Source organism: Lepidochelys kempii, chromosome 4 (assembly GCF_965140285.1).
Source record: "Lepidochelys kempii isolate rLepKem1 chromosome 4, rLepKem1.hap1, whole genome shotgun sequence".
Lineage (NCBI taxonomy): Eukaryota > Metazoa > Chordata > Testudines > Cheloniidae > Lepidochelys > Lepidochelys kempii.
This window is the reverse complement of record NC_136383.1, coordinates 106,764,334-106,779,664: the sequence shown is the minus strand read 5'-3', so window position 1 is coordinate 106,779,664 and position 15,331 is coordinate 106,764,334. Positions and strand designations below refer to the sequence as shown.

Below are 15,331 nucleotides of genomic sequence, written 5' to 3'. Positions count from 1 at the left end.
TTCAATGGTGTATTCTCTTGTGTGGATCTTCTCCCCTCCTCTCCTACTCTTCCCCATCCCTGCCGTATATAGGGCCTGATATAAAGCCCACTGAAGCCAATGAAGAATCTCCGATCAGCTTCACTGGAGTTTGGATCAGGCCCATAGTACACACACTTCATTTCTCCCTCCTGAAGAGTATGAATCCTTGACTACCAACTTTAACGCATCACAAAGCTTGCTGATAATTAGCATCTGTGCAAAGTGCAGCTCAGTATTTCCCTATTTTGAAATGGATATATGGGTAAATAACTATGCAATCAGCTTGTAACACTGAGGCAAAATGCAGATATTATGTATAGGTGTGTATTTTGTGAGGGGGAGGGTCACAGCCTCCTGTGAACAATTACTAAGTTGTCAATGGAATTAATTAGTTTTTTTATTTTAAAAAGTTATTGATTTGTTACAATAACCAGCTACTACTGTCTCTTTGTATGTGGAGATTTGTAAACTACTTCCATTTGAGAAGTAATTGATTCCATTTTTATCATTTGCACAAGTTTATGTGGTTGTCGTCATCCATAGAGCTTATAATATCTATTTGCTGCAAATTATAGTTCTTCATTCAAAAGCTGTATTGGAAAACAAAATGCTAGTTTATGCTGTAAATGGAAGTACAGAACCTTAATCACTCATTGTTAACATTAGGAACTCATTTTATTCTTTGCAAGAACAATTTAATTAAAACTGTGGAGAATTTGTGTGTGTGTAAAAGTACCAAAGTTTCAAACATATTTACACTATATGACAGGTGATGAAATGAACTTCTTCTCTTCATGCTGACATGAACCAGACTGTTTTGGGAGCGAATGGAGGTCTTATGATTAAAGCACAGGACTGCGAGTCAGGAGACTTTGTTTCTATTCTTGGTTCTCCAACAGATTTCCCATATATGCACTTGCACAAGACACTTAGGCTCAAGTTTTCAAGTGTCTATAGGTGCCTAAACTGCAGCATATGGAGTGTGATTTTCAGACATGTTGATCACCTGCAGCTCCCGGTGACTTCAAATGGAGCCACAAATACACAGCATCTCCTCCAAAAATAAGACCCACAGAGTCTCAAATTAGGCACCCAAAACCAGTGACCACTTTTGAAAATATTTCCCTTAATCGGCCTGTACTTCAGTTTCATCTACAAAATGGAGATACTACTACTTACTTACCCCAACAATGTGCCCCTGAAACTTAATCAATGTTTATAAATAGCACTGGGATTCTTAGGTACAGAGCACTTTAAAAGTATGATTTTCCCTTCCTTTTCAGCAATTTTACAGCACTAAAATTTCAAATCTATGAAGAGATTTGCTCACAAAGCAAAGAGAATCATTAGATGGAACCAAAAAAAAAAAATATTAGAAATGTGCACCTGCTTTTCCACATTTCATTTAGCCTCTACACCTAATTTTAGGTCAGGTTTTCTGCTATGTATGTCCGTTGTGCTGGTATCCCTCAGTGATACCTTCTGGTCATGGCGAGACTCACCCTATCTCAGGCATCCACACTGCCTCAGGAAAAAAAATATTACAAAACCCATTAGCTTTTGGTAAGTCAGGTCAGATGATTATAATCTAAATGATAAAGATCAGGTAATATTTTCAAAAATGTGTACACATTTCTCAGTAAGACTCCATCTATAAATGAGGATCTCAAAGCTTAAGGTACATCAATAAACCCTTCTGCAGGGGTTAGAACTATCAGCTCATTTTTGGACATCTGTATAAAAAGAAATATTAAGATATAGTTATGGTCTCAAAAAATGAAAATCCTCTTGGGTGACCCAAAAAAACCCACGTCACACTGCCTCATATAGTAAATCATTTTACTGTTGCCCTTTTATATTTAATACCCTTCTGCAGTACACATTTATCTCTACACTAGCAAAGTGTACTCATTGATTTCCTATGGACTCTCTGGAAGAAGGTTCTGCTTCCCTGATGATGAGTACAAAGGGTGGATGACCCCATTCTCATTCCAATGCAAACCCTGCACTTTTACATTTCTGCGTAGACCATATGAATGTGTGGCCAGCTAAGAACTCTCTGCCCTCTTCCTACAGAATGCATTGCTGCTGTAACTACAGGCATTTTTTCCTTCTTTATGCAACAGTATTTTTGAAGACCACAGTCTAAGGTGTGAACCTCTGAAATGCATTCATTTATCAGGAACATAACTGTACCTTGCAAATTGTAGCTAAATCTTCTGTTCTAAACCAATATTCTAAAATGACATCTTGCCCCTTTTGTGCATGTGTTTTAAACCAACATTATTTTGCTCTACTGTACCGTTATTTTGCTGTTTTGCTCAGGGACATGAGGAAATGGTATGGACCCAGTTTAAATCATATTTATGTGCCAGATAAAAGTGGCATCAGGAACCCACTTCCTTTTTACATCCAGGATGCAGATGAGTTTAGTAAACAATAAAATGATTTTGAAAATTGGCCAATCATTTTATTTGACAACCCTAGCAAATAAAATTTTAAAATCAACAGTTACTACTGATCACAAATTTTTAAATACATCTTTTATGTGGAACAGTAAAAACTATTTTTTGAAATGATCATTTCAGGTTCTAAAACAAATATAAACAAAAATTCCCTCAACTGTGATACTAAGGACACCTTGAATTATTCTAACTGAAAGATTTTTAAATCCAAATTACATTTAATCAAGTATGTTATTTGTTTACTTTTTGTACTATTTAGTTTATTCAAGGGAAAAGTGTCTTGTCAGTTTCAGTTTTACTTCGTTTCACTTTTTGGTTCTTATGTACTAGCACATAGTGCCACTAGGATTGCAAAAGACACACGACAATCTTTAAATCCAAGATTAACACTTTTTAAATTTTAAACATCACAAAGCCCATCTCTGTTAGTAACAGATTAGGCTATGTACAACTTTTTTCATTAAGCAAAAACCCTAAACTTTGGATCTAATCTATCAGACATTGTCTTTTTAATCTCCAGAAACCTTGGGACAAATTTTGCTTAGATTACAACTGAAAATAAATGATAGTATCAATCCAGTGTTTTACAGACTTCTGAAAAAACAACACAAAACGTATCACAATTCACAGTCTTTTTTTCATAATAAAAAGTCCCAGTCCACAAAAACCTAAGACACCTTGTTGGCAGGGCAACCTGAGAAAATCTGTACAGCATCTCACTCAACACTTGGTTATCTCATATACACATATAGTACATGTTGGCAGTATGCACAAATACTTACACAGAAATTTCTAAAACTGCAGAAACTCTAAAGTCTGGGGATCAGACCAAAAAGGCCAGAAATACTGAAAGCAGCGCTGACTCAAAGGTATGACTTGACTGAGGGGGGTCAAACGCAAGCTGAGCCATTGGAGTTACTCTCAACACAGGAAGGAGAAAATGCATAGAGCAAAGTATTAAATTCAGTCCAACACCCAGGAAGTACTGACTGGATTGTTTTTCCTTGGCTATTCCATATTCAGAAACACACAAAGCCAAGCCACAAAACCAGCTCTCAGCTCAAGCTTTCGACAACTTACCTATATCCACTGACTGCTTTCAGTGGAAGGGTTTATATAAAATATTACCAGGTTTAAAAATAGTACAAAGAGGAAGGGGGGGGCCTAGTTAACAAGCATACAGCTTAGAGTTCCAATGGGAATCAGTGCCTGCTGCATGATGAGATAGCATATAAGGGAGAGTACTCCCTCAAAACATCACAGTTTTGTATTTCCACTACAGGGATTTTCTTGAAGATGAAAGACCAGGTTTAAGCCCGCAATTATAGTTTTAAGTTTTTATGGTTCCTTTCCTTTCAAAGGATCCTAAAGCACCTCACATCACTACATAGATTCAACACCACTGCAATGCAGCCACTTCTGGGGTGGACAGCAGTAGCTAACCAGTACACAGAACATTAATCAACAGCGAGGGGAAGGAGAAATTATGGACACCACCACTATGTTAGACCTTTGCTCTGAGAAAACCCATAGCTTTTTTGGTAGGGGTGGGGTAAGCAGAGGTAATGGTTAATTTTTCATGACTATTAAATAAGATGAAAAAGAGAATTTCAGTTTGCCAGTTAGTCTCACTTGGTTTCTGTTGGACAAATGTCCATAAAAATCACCACCAGAACTGCCAGTTTTGTTGACAGTCTCAGAGAAGTCAAAAAATTAATCAACCTAAAGACAACTGGTTCCTTCACTTCACAGGGGGAAGCTTGTGCCATCCTGTAAATAGAGAATTTCAGTCTCCAAGGTTGGCAATCCGAACTCTGAATCCTACTAAATTCTCTTTAAAAAATTAAGAGAAAAAAAAACTTTAGCACATAGGTGTTATTTTTAGAGTTCTCTTTAAGAATGCAAAAATATGGCAAGCATCAACACAACAGACCTTCATTTTCATGCAGAGTGCCTTGGAACTGGATTCAAAATAGATTTCTTGGTACAGTCTCCAAATTTAAATTTTCCAGGTATGGCTTCCCTGATGTTTTTCAGTTTTATATAAAAAACAAAAAGTTATTTCTAAGAACATTACCAACAAATCACCCCTCCACAGCCAATGCTGAAAGATGAACTGCAATGATATGTCGAAAATGCAAAAATTAAAACTCCTAAACCTAAGGTTTAAGTCATAGAGTAACTGTCCTACTTCTGATTTTAAAATTGCTAGTTTTTATATGGTGTTTACAGGAGAATTCACTTTACTCTCCTTCATTTGGTTGTTTATATTGAGAAGTGTTATTTTGATTACATTTAATTTTATTAAGAACATGGCTTGTGATGCCAGGAAGAAATCTCCTCAGTGAGGTATGGTTGAACTGCTATTGATATTGTACAAAGGATCCTTTTACATGGTACTAGATGCTGGGAGTGCATCATATTGATTTAGGAATAAAAAGCTATTTTTTCAAGTAGAGTCAACCCTTCCTTTCATAAGCACTTTGTAATGCTTTAAAGTTTGAGGGCTTGTTTTTTTTTAAAAAATGAAGTGGAGTAAACAAAACAAATTAGATTTGAGCAATGTTGCTATATTTAGTGAGAAGAAATGGTTTGTAAGCTTTTTTGGCTGCAGTTCAGATTAAAAAAACCATTAATATGTCTGGCTCTCAAATTTAGACCAAGGCTACTTTTTAAGTGTTAAAAAACATATACAAACGGATTCTCAGCAATACTGTATTAATTTTCTGATTATGTATCAGCAGTGAGCATCCTATTGCTAATTTTCATTTGGGTGAATCTGATTGTTGTAAATGCTAACATGAGACGTATAAGATAACAGAAGGGACTCATGAACACCAAAACCGGTATGTATCTTAAATTCTTCATGGGTTAGCCCTTGGAAAATCTTAGTGTGCCCATCTATTCTTGTTGCACTGCTGTATAGTGCTTATACCTTCTATTTCTAAACTCCCTCCCTAATCATGCATATTTAATTCAAGTTTGTGTACTATAACTTAGAGTTTATATAGTCCTACTAAAAATAGATCAGTAGCATCCCACATTTTCTTCTGTTTTTCCCTTAGATACAATAAAACACTGGTCTCCAAAAGAAAGCAACTATAGATTTGTCAGTAATTTGCCCTAGTTTTCATTGCAGTTTGGTCATACTTGAAAAAAAATGCATAAAAGAATCTAGCATTTAACACTGCTGTCCTTTTATGGAAATACATTTCACTATAGAGTGGAACTAACTTTATCTAAATGAACTGGTTTAGACCTGATTTTATTGTCTGCGTCCTTCTTAGCAATTTCCCCCCTCCTTTGGTTTCCAAGGAGCTTTCCTTTGACTGCTTGCTTTCAACCAGGCATAAACCCTTGTTAGATTACACTAAATGGTGTGGATTCATATAATGGGAGAAAATAATACATTGTGCATTATATAAACACACTCGCAGCGGCGGTCCTGCCTTTTAGGGCTAGTGCAAGGCGCAGCTGGTTGGTGGGGAATCACACACAGCAACTTATCATGCTTTAGCTGCCCTTGCCTAGTTGGCCGCGCTGCGCCGTCGGAGACCCAAGCTTTGGCATGCGGACAGTCCTCGGTTCGATGCTTCCAACAAGGGGCTGGCCTGGAAAACGGGGCTCGCTCAGGCTGACTCACGCGGCCGATGCCCCGCGGGTCTGGTGGTTCCGCGCACGCACAGACACGAAACGCCGGCAGGCTTCGCCTGTCCCTGAGCACAGCACAGCGTGAGGGGGCTCCTGCCGATTACTCCAACGAGCCTCCCACCCCCACGGGTCAACAGAGGCAAGGCTCCCTTGGTCCCTGGTCGCCCCAGTGCAGCCCCGCGTGCCCATGCCCGGAGCAGGCTGGCCAAGCGTTCGCTCCCGTCTAGCCCCAACCAAGTGCCTTCCAAGTTGGGGCTGAGAAATATCTGCTCCCACCCCAAGACCCGGGCAGCTCGCTCTGCACTCGGCGGCTCAAGCGCAGCGGGCAGGGCTCCCGGGCGCCCGCCGGCCCCGGGCGCTCGGGCTGGCTGCGGCGGCGGCCGCCGGAGGAGGAGCCCGGCCGCCGGCTCCCCGGGCTGTGACCTCCCGGAGGCAGCGAGCCGCGTGCGGCGCCTGGAGCCCTGGCTGCGAGGGGGGTAACCTTAAACCGGCAGCGGCTCGTTCCGGGAGCTCAGTTTCCTGGAAACCGGCCCTGTGGGCCGCACGTTTTTCCATGAGCTCAGCACAGCTCTGCCCCCAACAGGGCGGGAGCCACGCAGGCGAGCCTCCCCCGAGCCCCTCCGCCACCTGACACACACACACACACACCCCGCCGCGCAGCTCCCCCCCCCCCCCCCCCGAGCCCCTCCGCCACCTGACACACACACACACCCCGCCGCGCAGCTCTCCCCCCCCCCCCACCCGCGGCCGGGCTGGGAGAGCTCCTCTCCTTCCCTCCCTCCCTCCCTGGGCGCTGCTGCCTCGCCCGCTCCGTGGTGCGGTTCACCTGCCCGGGGAGCCTGGACATCCACGGCTCAACTTTTCCCACCGCCGCCCGGGAGAAACCCGCTCCCTTCCCCACCGCACGCGCGTCGCCTGTGGACTTCGCCAGGCCGGCAGCGGGGGCAGCAGACGACAACCGTTATTTAATTGAAGACCTTCGGGAGGCTCCCAGAATAGCTCTTGACAACCTCAGACTGGGATTTTTTTTTTTTTTTACCCTTCTTCCTCCTCGCTGCTTTTCAGCTGCCCGCGCAGCCTCCCAGCCTACACCTCCTTGCAGAGCCACTGGCTGGGAGACTGAGGGGTTCCTTGGGATGCACGGGGTGCATTGCACAGTCATCAAAGTTAAGTGGTGGTGGGGAGCTCTGAAGCAGGGAGGAACGATCGGGACTATTCCCATCCAGACAGGGTCAGTAATTAGGGCATGTGATGCTTATTCAGCCATTTTGGGGGGGCTTCCAAGCACCTTAGCAACTAGCACGGTTATCCCCCCAAATACTCACATCCCCCCCACGCACCCCTCAGTGCAAGGCGAAAGGAAGAGCGCAGCCACGGTGGGACTTGGGAAGGCTTCGCTTGAGTTGTCTTGTGAGTTGTTTCTGGGTAACGCACCGCTCTCCACCCAGTGCCAGCACCCGCTCCTAATTCTCCTCCTCCTGCTGCTGCTCCTCGGTCCTCCCAAGAGGGGCTTGGGGGAAGCGGAGATCAGGCACATTCCACGGCTCAAAAGCTCCTTCTCTGTCATTTTTGCACCATCCTCCCCTTTTGAATAGAAACCCACACCCAGGGCAAAACCACTTCGCCCCCCTCCCCACCTCGGCGTCCCCTGGGGCGCTAAGGGGGTGCAGAGGAGCGCGCGTGGCCGCTCAGCCACCTCTTACCTGGTTGTAGGAGCTTTCCCAGGAGGAGGTGTAGTTGTAGAAGAAGGAAGAGAAGAAGGCATCTTCTGACAGCCCGCAGCCAGCCATCCCCCGGGTGCAAAGCCTCTTCGGCCAGGCAGAGCAGCCTTTGCAAACTCTTGCTTCTTGGTTGGTCGCTGCTGCTCCTGGCGCTGCCACCCCGGCGTGTGCCTAGAGCTTTGCCCTGGCGGCGACTCACAAGGCGTGTGCGTGGGAAGGGGGGGGGAAGAGAGACTGGATGGAGAAGAGAGGGGATGTGTGTGTGCGCGCGTCTGGTTGTAGAAGCACTGAGGAGCCAAAGCCGGAGTCACGTGTACGCGCTCACTCCGCCGCCGCCGCCGCCGCCGCGGACGGGCTGTGGCTACAGCCCCTGGTACTAAATCACCAGCGCCAGGTGACCTTTCCTCCCCCCCAATTTCCTCCCCGGCACCGCGGGCTGCGCAAGGAAACAAGAGGGCGCTCGCTTGCAGAACCTGCTGCTGCACCAAAGCAAAAAAAAAAAGGACGGGCAAGTGAAGTGGGGATGAGGCTCCTGCGTCCCCCCCCCCCCAAGATCTGAGGTGCAGACTCCTAGCACAGGCGTCGTCTTCCCCAAGTGCGTTTAAACGCGCCCTTTGGCTGCAATTGATTGAGTCAGGTGAAAGAATTACACGCCGCCAATTTTACTCCCCGCCTTCGGGATTTATGCAAATCAATACAAAAAAGTTTATTTTTAGTTTCCAGACTATAATCAAGCAAAATCTACATTCTTTAAAAAGATAATCTGTGCGTGCATGTGCACATAGGCCATTTCTCCTCTCCCTCACCCTAAATAAATAAATCAGGTCTCCGTTTAGCTGTCCAGCAGTATGAGCCTCCACAGTAACTGGGATATTTGAAGTAGTCCTGTATATAAAGTCTATTGCAGCATGGTATAAGGAAGCTTTTCCCAGCCCCTGAAGCCTCATGGGAATTTTGGAAAAACAGTGAAAAAGTGTGTTATATCATTTTTCTCTTTCTTCTCCCACACTAATCTTTCAAAGGGATGTGTATAAAATTTGTTTCTCAAAAGTGGTTAAGAACTTAATTATTTGTTTTTCTTTTGAAGTTTAAGTAGCTGCAGAAGTTACTTTTCATGTGACTTCATTTTGTGCTTTTCCTATTTTTTTAAATGTTTCTCACTCTGGGTTATGTGAAAGCCCCCCCAAAGTCAACAATGAACATTTTCTAATTACAGGTTGCAGAGTAGCAGCCATGTTAGTCTGTATCCCCAAAAAGAAAAGGACTTGCGGCACCTTAGAGACTAACAAATTTATTTGAGCCTAAGCTTTCGTAGGCTACTTCATATCCAATGAAGTGGGCTGTAGCCCATGAAAGCTTATACTCAGATAAATTTGTTAGTCTCTAAGATGCCACAAGTACTCCTGTTCATTTTCTGATCAGAAAGAGGAAATAATAGAATTGACTATACACAAACTGCTGTCAAATGAACAAAGTAAAGATGAATAAAAAAATCTCTAATCTTTGTTACAGTCACTTAGGTGTTTGTCACAATAGTAAAAACAATATCAGACAACTAAGATGATCCTTTAGTACAGGGGTTCTCAAACTGGGGGTTGGGACCCGCCAGTACAGTCACGAGATGTCAGCCTCCACCCCAAACCCCGCTTTGCCTCCAGCATTTATAATGGTGTTATAAATAAAACACTTTTTTATATATTTGAGAGGTTGCACCCAGAGGCTTGCTGTGTGAAAGGGGTCACCAGTACAAAAGTTCGAGAATCACCACTTTAGTAGTTCACCAGCACTATTTGTAAACTCCACACCTGACAACACAATGCTCTGACAATATGAACATCTTCCACATCAACCAAATTTAATGTCACAAATAGCCACTGATTAATTCAGATGGGCAGCACGCAGCAGAGGTAGATATATTCTTGAGAAACAAAGATTCCCTTTCATAAAAAAGCCTTAAGCAACAACAAACGGGAAGAAAAATACAGAAAAGTTGGTTTCTAAATGTTTTCATGAAAAGTTAACTTTTTTTTTAAAATGTGTACTTGAACCACTCCAAATCTTTTGAAGAACTTTTGCTCTCTGAATAATGAATTATACAGAATGGGACATAAATAGAATAATAAATTCAAATGTATTGAAGAGATTCCAGGATGTGGACAGTGTCTTCGACTATTGAATCAACCACTTAATACAAAAAATGTGCAAGGCCACGCTCTCTGTTTGATGGCCCTCAAGCTCCTCATGCCTACTGTTTCTCCAGATTCCAAGGAAGCAGCAGTCCCTTGGTAGTATCATAGAATCATAGAATATTAGGGTTGGAAGGGACCTCTGGAGGTCATCCAGTCCAACCCCCTGCTCAAAGCAGGACCAATCCCCAACTAAATCATCCCAGCCAGGGCTTTGTCAAGCCTGACCTTAAAAACTTCTAAGGAAGGAGATTCCACCACCTCCGTAGGTAACGCATTCCAGTGTTTCACCACTCTCCTAGTGAAAAAGTTTTTCCTAATATCCAACCTAAACCTCCTGCATTGCAACTTGAGACCATTACTCCTCGTTCTGTCATCAGCTACCACTGAAAACGGTCTAGATCCATCCTCTTTGGAACCCCCTTTCAGGTAGTTGAAAGCAGCTCATTCTTCTCTTCCACAGATGAAACAATCCCAGTTTCCTCAGCCTCTCCTCATAAGTCATGCGTTCCAGTCCCTGAATCATTTTGGTTGGACTCCGCTGGACATTTTCCAATTTTTCCACATCCTTCTTGTAGTGTGGGGCCCAAAACTGGACACAGTACTCCAGATGAGGCCTTACCAGTGTCGAATAGAGGGGAACGATCATGTCCCTCAATCTGCTGGCAATGCCCCTACATATACAGCCCAAAATGCCATTGCCCTTCTTGGCAACAAGGGCACACTGTTGACTCATATCCAGCTTCTCGTCCACTGTAACCCCTAGGTCCTTTTCTGCAGAACTGTTGCCTAGCCATTCGGTCCCTAGTCTGTAGTGATGCACGGGATTCTTCCGTCCTAAGTGCAGGACTCTGCACTTGTCCTTGTTGAACCTCATCAGATTTCTTTTGGCCCAATCCTCTAATTGGTCTAGGTCCCTCTGTATCTGACCCCTAACCCTCCAGCATATCTACCTCTCCTCCCAGTTTAGTGTCATCTGCAAACTTGCTGAGGGTGCAATCCACACCATCCTCCAGATCATTTATGAAGATATTGAACAAAACGGGCCCCAGGACCGACTTTTGGGGCACTCCACTTGATACCGGCTGCTAACTAGACGTGGAGCCATTGATCACTACCCATTGAGCCCGACATTCTAGCCAGCTTTCTATCCACCTTATAGTCCACTTATCCAGCCCATACTTATTTAACTTGCTGGCAAGAATACTGTGGGAGATCGTGTCAAAAGCTTTGCTAAAGTCAAGGAACAACACGTCCACTGCTTTCCCCTCATCCACAGAGCCAGTTATCTCATCATAGAAGGCAATTAGATTAGTTAGGCATGACTTGCCCTTGGTGAATCCATATGGACTGTTCCTGATCACTTTCCTCTCCTCTAAGTGCTTCAGAATTGATTCCTTAAGGACCTGCTCCATGATTTTTCCAGGGATAGAGGTGAGGCTGACTGGCCTGTAGTTCCTAGGATCCTCCTCCTTCTCTTTTTTAAAGATGGGCACTACATGAGCCTTTTTCCAGTCATCCGGGACCTCCCCCGATCACCATGAGTTTTCAAAGATAATGGCCAATGGCTTTGCAATCTGTAGCCATGGAATCCTTATGACCACCCTCCTCCTAGTGATGGAGGTTCAGGCCTTGTCTACACAACAAATGCTTTTTCCAGTGTAACCATAATGATATTGCTGTATCGGCAGAGCCCCCATAGACACTGCACAGATGCAGCTTATCCCAACAGGAGTTTTTATTTTGGCATAGTAATGCCACCACCCCAAATGACATTAGTTCTGTCATGAGAGTTTTGCCAGCATAGCTATGGCAGCTAGGGTTTTTTTTCACACCCCTGGACCCACATATCTATGTCAAGCAAACAGGTTGATGTAAAGGCTTCCGGGGTCAAAGAATGCCTCTTCCTCCCCCAGCTCAGGTGAAAAATACAGCAGAGAAATCTCCAGGAACTGAATATGGGAGAGACTTAGGGCAGGTCTACACTAAAAGGTAAGGTCGACCCAGCTACATCACTCAGGGGTGTGAAAAATCTATATCCCTGAGCAATGTAATTAACCCAACCTAACCCCTACTATAGACAACACTATGTCAAAAGAAGAATTCTGTCAGCCTAGCTACCATCTCTCAGGAAGATGGATTAACTACAGCAACAGGAGAAATCCTCCCATCCCTGCAGTGAAGTGCTACAGTGGCACTGCTGATGTAGTGATTTAAGTGTAGACATGGCCTTATCCACCAAATTGCTGATTACCCCAATTATTTGTTTTATGTGTTGCCCTATCATTTTCTTGAGAGAGCCTTCAATTTTAATTAACATCAGCTGCCCATGAAAACTGCATTTGGTGTAGAAATTCTTCCATCATCGGAGACCGCAAAGACTAATGCAGAAAATTCATTTAATTTCCTTACTGCTTCATCATCCTTTTAAAAATTATTTTCCCCTCCTCTTTGGTGGGCTACAGGGTCAACTTTCCAACCTTTTTGTTTCAAACATTTAAAACTACGTAATGTGATAGTGTTGGATAATTACTGGGTCTTTGTGCACTCTGTTTTGAATTTGAATTTGTATCCTTGCATAGTGTGTGTTCTAATCTACCTACCTACATTGTTCATGCAAAATTTGCATTTAAGGTGCTGGAGCTTTTTTTTCCAGTCCCTAATGAACTTGTGTATTTCTGGACTTATCCATGCCGGTTTTACTCCACCGTGTACTTTGCCTTTGTTTTTGCTCATAGGTATACATACCATCTGTGCCTCTAATGCAAGATATTCTTAATTAGCTTCTAGGCCAGTGGTTCCCAAACTTGTTCCACTGCGCGTGCAGGGAAAGCCCCTGGCGGGCCGGGGCAGTTTGTTTACCTGCTGCGTCCACAGGTTCGGCCGATCGCAACTCCCAGTGGCCGTGGTTCACTGCTCCCGGCCAACGGGAGCTGCTGGAAGCGGCGCAGACTGAGGGACGTACTGGCCGCCACTTCCAGCAGCTCCCATTGGCCTGGAGCAGCGAACCACTGAACCTGTGGACGCAGCAGGTAAAGAAACCGGCCCGCCAAGGGCTTTCCCTGCACAAGCGGCGGAACAAGCTTGGGAACCATTGCTCTAGGCAAATTCTATGTTCTGAATTTTTTTCTGACTTGCCCTCTGCCTGCTGTTGGCTGTTTCCTCCATTTTAAAATCTGTTAAAGTTCATCGACCAAGTTAGTCCTAGGGGAGTCCCTGTTTAGCATGAGGTGAAACTTAATTGTGCTGCAAACTCTTGCTTAATGGAGCTCCTACACTCTCCTCCTGTATATTACCTGAGTCTAATTCATAGATTTAAGGAGAGTATTCCAACAATTCTGTTGGCACCAAAACAAGATTTAAAAATAAGTTATTTACAGTATTATATGCTGCTTCTCCAGGTCATATGGTGGTTTGCCACTCAACCAGACATTATGGAGATAGTTACAATAAACCATTTTTTTTTAACCACCAGATTTAGCAATTTCTTCAACATGCTAAATTATTATTCTGATTTTAAGGGAAGAAGAGGAGAGAACACTATTGCGCTCTCAATGTTATTTCTGGTAGCCGGAATTTGAAATCAGATAAGATTCCACCCCAGTGATCATCTCCTTTCTGGACTGAAGGTCAAAGATGTATTGAGGTTAGATGTACTGAAGTCCAAAACCTCGGTTTAGTGAAAAGGCTTTTACAAATCAACAAATGTATTTCATTTTTTTTATTCCAGTGCAAAGTTTGGAATTTTAATATAAACATTCCCTTAGAGCATTTGCAACCCATGAAGTAATTTCTCTTACTCTTATTTTTAAGAGACAAGGTAGGTATCAAAATAGATGTTTTCTCACATAAGTAACTTTTGAACAGAGATAAGGAGGTAAAATAAGAATACTTTTAGCCTAGGGTCACTGACTATTCAAAGTACCCTCAATTTGGCATAAGAAAGATTAACTTTCCATCCCATCCAGGCCAGAGCCTAAACATCTATGTAAAGCACTAGTCCACCAAGACAAAAGGCTGGGAAGATGGAGCAGTAAAACCATTCTTTCTATGGAGAATGAGACCAGGTCAATGAAGTAGGGCTCTGCCTGGCCATTCAAGACCTATGATAACAGTGTTTGCTTTTAACTTTGTTTTTAAAATCACTGTCAAGGGGAAAGAATGGAAGACGGTAACAAAAGGACCTGGGACCATGGGATGAAGGCAACACCTTCATAAGCTAGATGATGGGGTATTAGAACAAAACTTGGAAGAATTGGAAATTCACTGGAAAATTCAGAGATCCATGATCACAAGACAGGACTTGTGTAGCACTACGGATTAAAATATTACAATGGGGAAAACCAGTTCCCCATATTTCTGCTCAGCTCCAGTAGTTGGGTTAACTTTTCCCACTAAATGGGCAGCCCTTCAAACAATGTGATTTCTGTCTGCTCAAGAGGAATATGATGCTTGACTCAAATAAGGCTGAAGTTCTTGGTTTGCCCTTGATGGCTGATAACTACTGCCATGGACCATATTATTTTTCCAGATGCTCACTGGTTTCCTTGACAGAATTCTCTGAAAGGTAAATAAGGTCTCTTATGGGTCTTAGCTGTAGGATGTATATATAGAACCTTAAGACTTCAAGTGTGCCCTTCAAGCAGACATTCATATTAGTTAGAACAGTTCAATGAAGATCAGAGTTCCCTTTTAATAAATTAAGTTCCAGAATCATCATCTGAAGCTTAGATTCTGGAGTACAATTTCGAGGCATATTCTACAGTTGTTGATTTTATCTAGGTACTTATATGCCCTACCCCCCAGGTAATTAAACAGAGTACCCAAGATCCTGGATAAAAGCAGCTCCTCTCTCTTTACGTAAAGCCTGTAGCCAAGAATTAACATCTCAATGATTTTGGTCATGCATCACATTTCTAAGAAACCAATTTTGTCCAATCCACTTCTCCCAAGTCAATTAGGCCAGATTTGCAATTTTTGCATTTTCTTAAACGTTTCTAGCATTAATATTGCATATTTTTATTCCTAACATTACTAGGGCTCAACAGTTGAAAATCTGCTTTTGCTTGGACCAATGTCTATAATCTCAAACATTCTAAAACACAAAGTGAGCATCTTGTGGTCCATGGATCCTATATGCAAGAAAAAAAAAGAATGTCTCCACTTCACCAACGTGTACATGCATAACAAGCCTTTTAAACATACTTAAGAGTGTTCATAAAAATGGAAGAGGAAAGGCTTTAAAAGTCCTCCTATATCTTAATGAAAATGTAATATTTTAAAGCTT

General features: G+C 43.1%; 1 protein-coding gene across 1 annotated transcript in view; it reads right to left on the bottom strand.

Moving 5' to 3' along the window:
- PPARGC1A (PPARG coactivator 1 alpha) overlaps positions 1–8,073 on the bottom strand; it is a 491,301-nt gene extending 483,228 nt beyond the window's left edge. Inside the window, exon 1 of the mRNA XM_073342370.2 lies at positions 7,841–8,073. Coding sequence (XP_073198471.1) covers positions 7,841–7,927 — 87 coding nt within the window. The 5' untranslated portion in view covers positions 7,928–8,073. The remainder of the gene's footprint in view (positions 1–7,840) is intronic.
- Between the last annotated feature and the right edge of the window lie 7,258 nt (positions 8,074–15,331).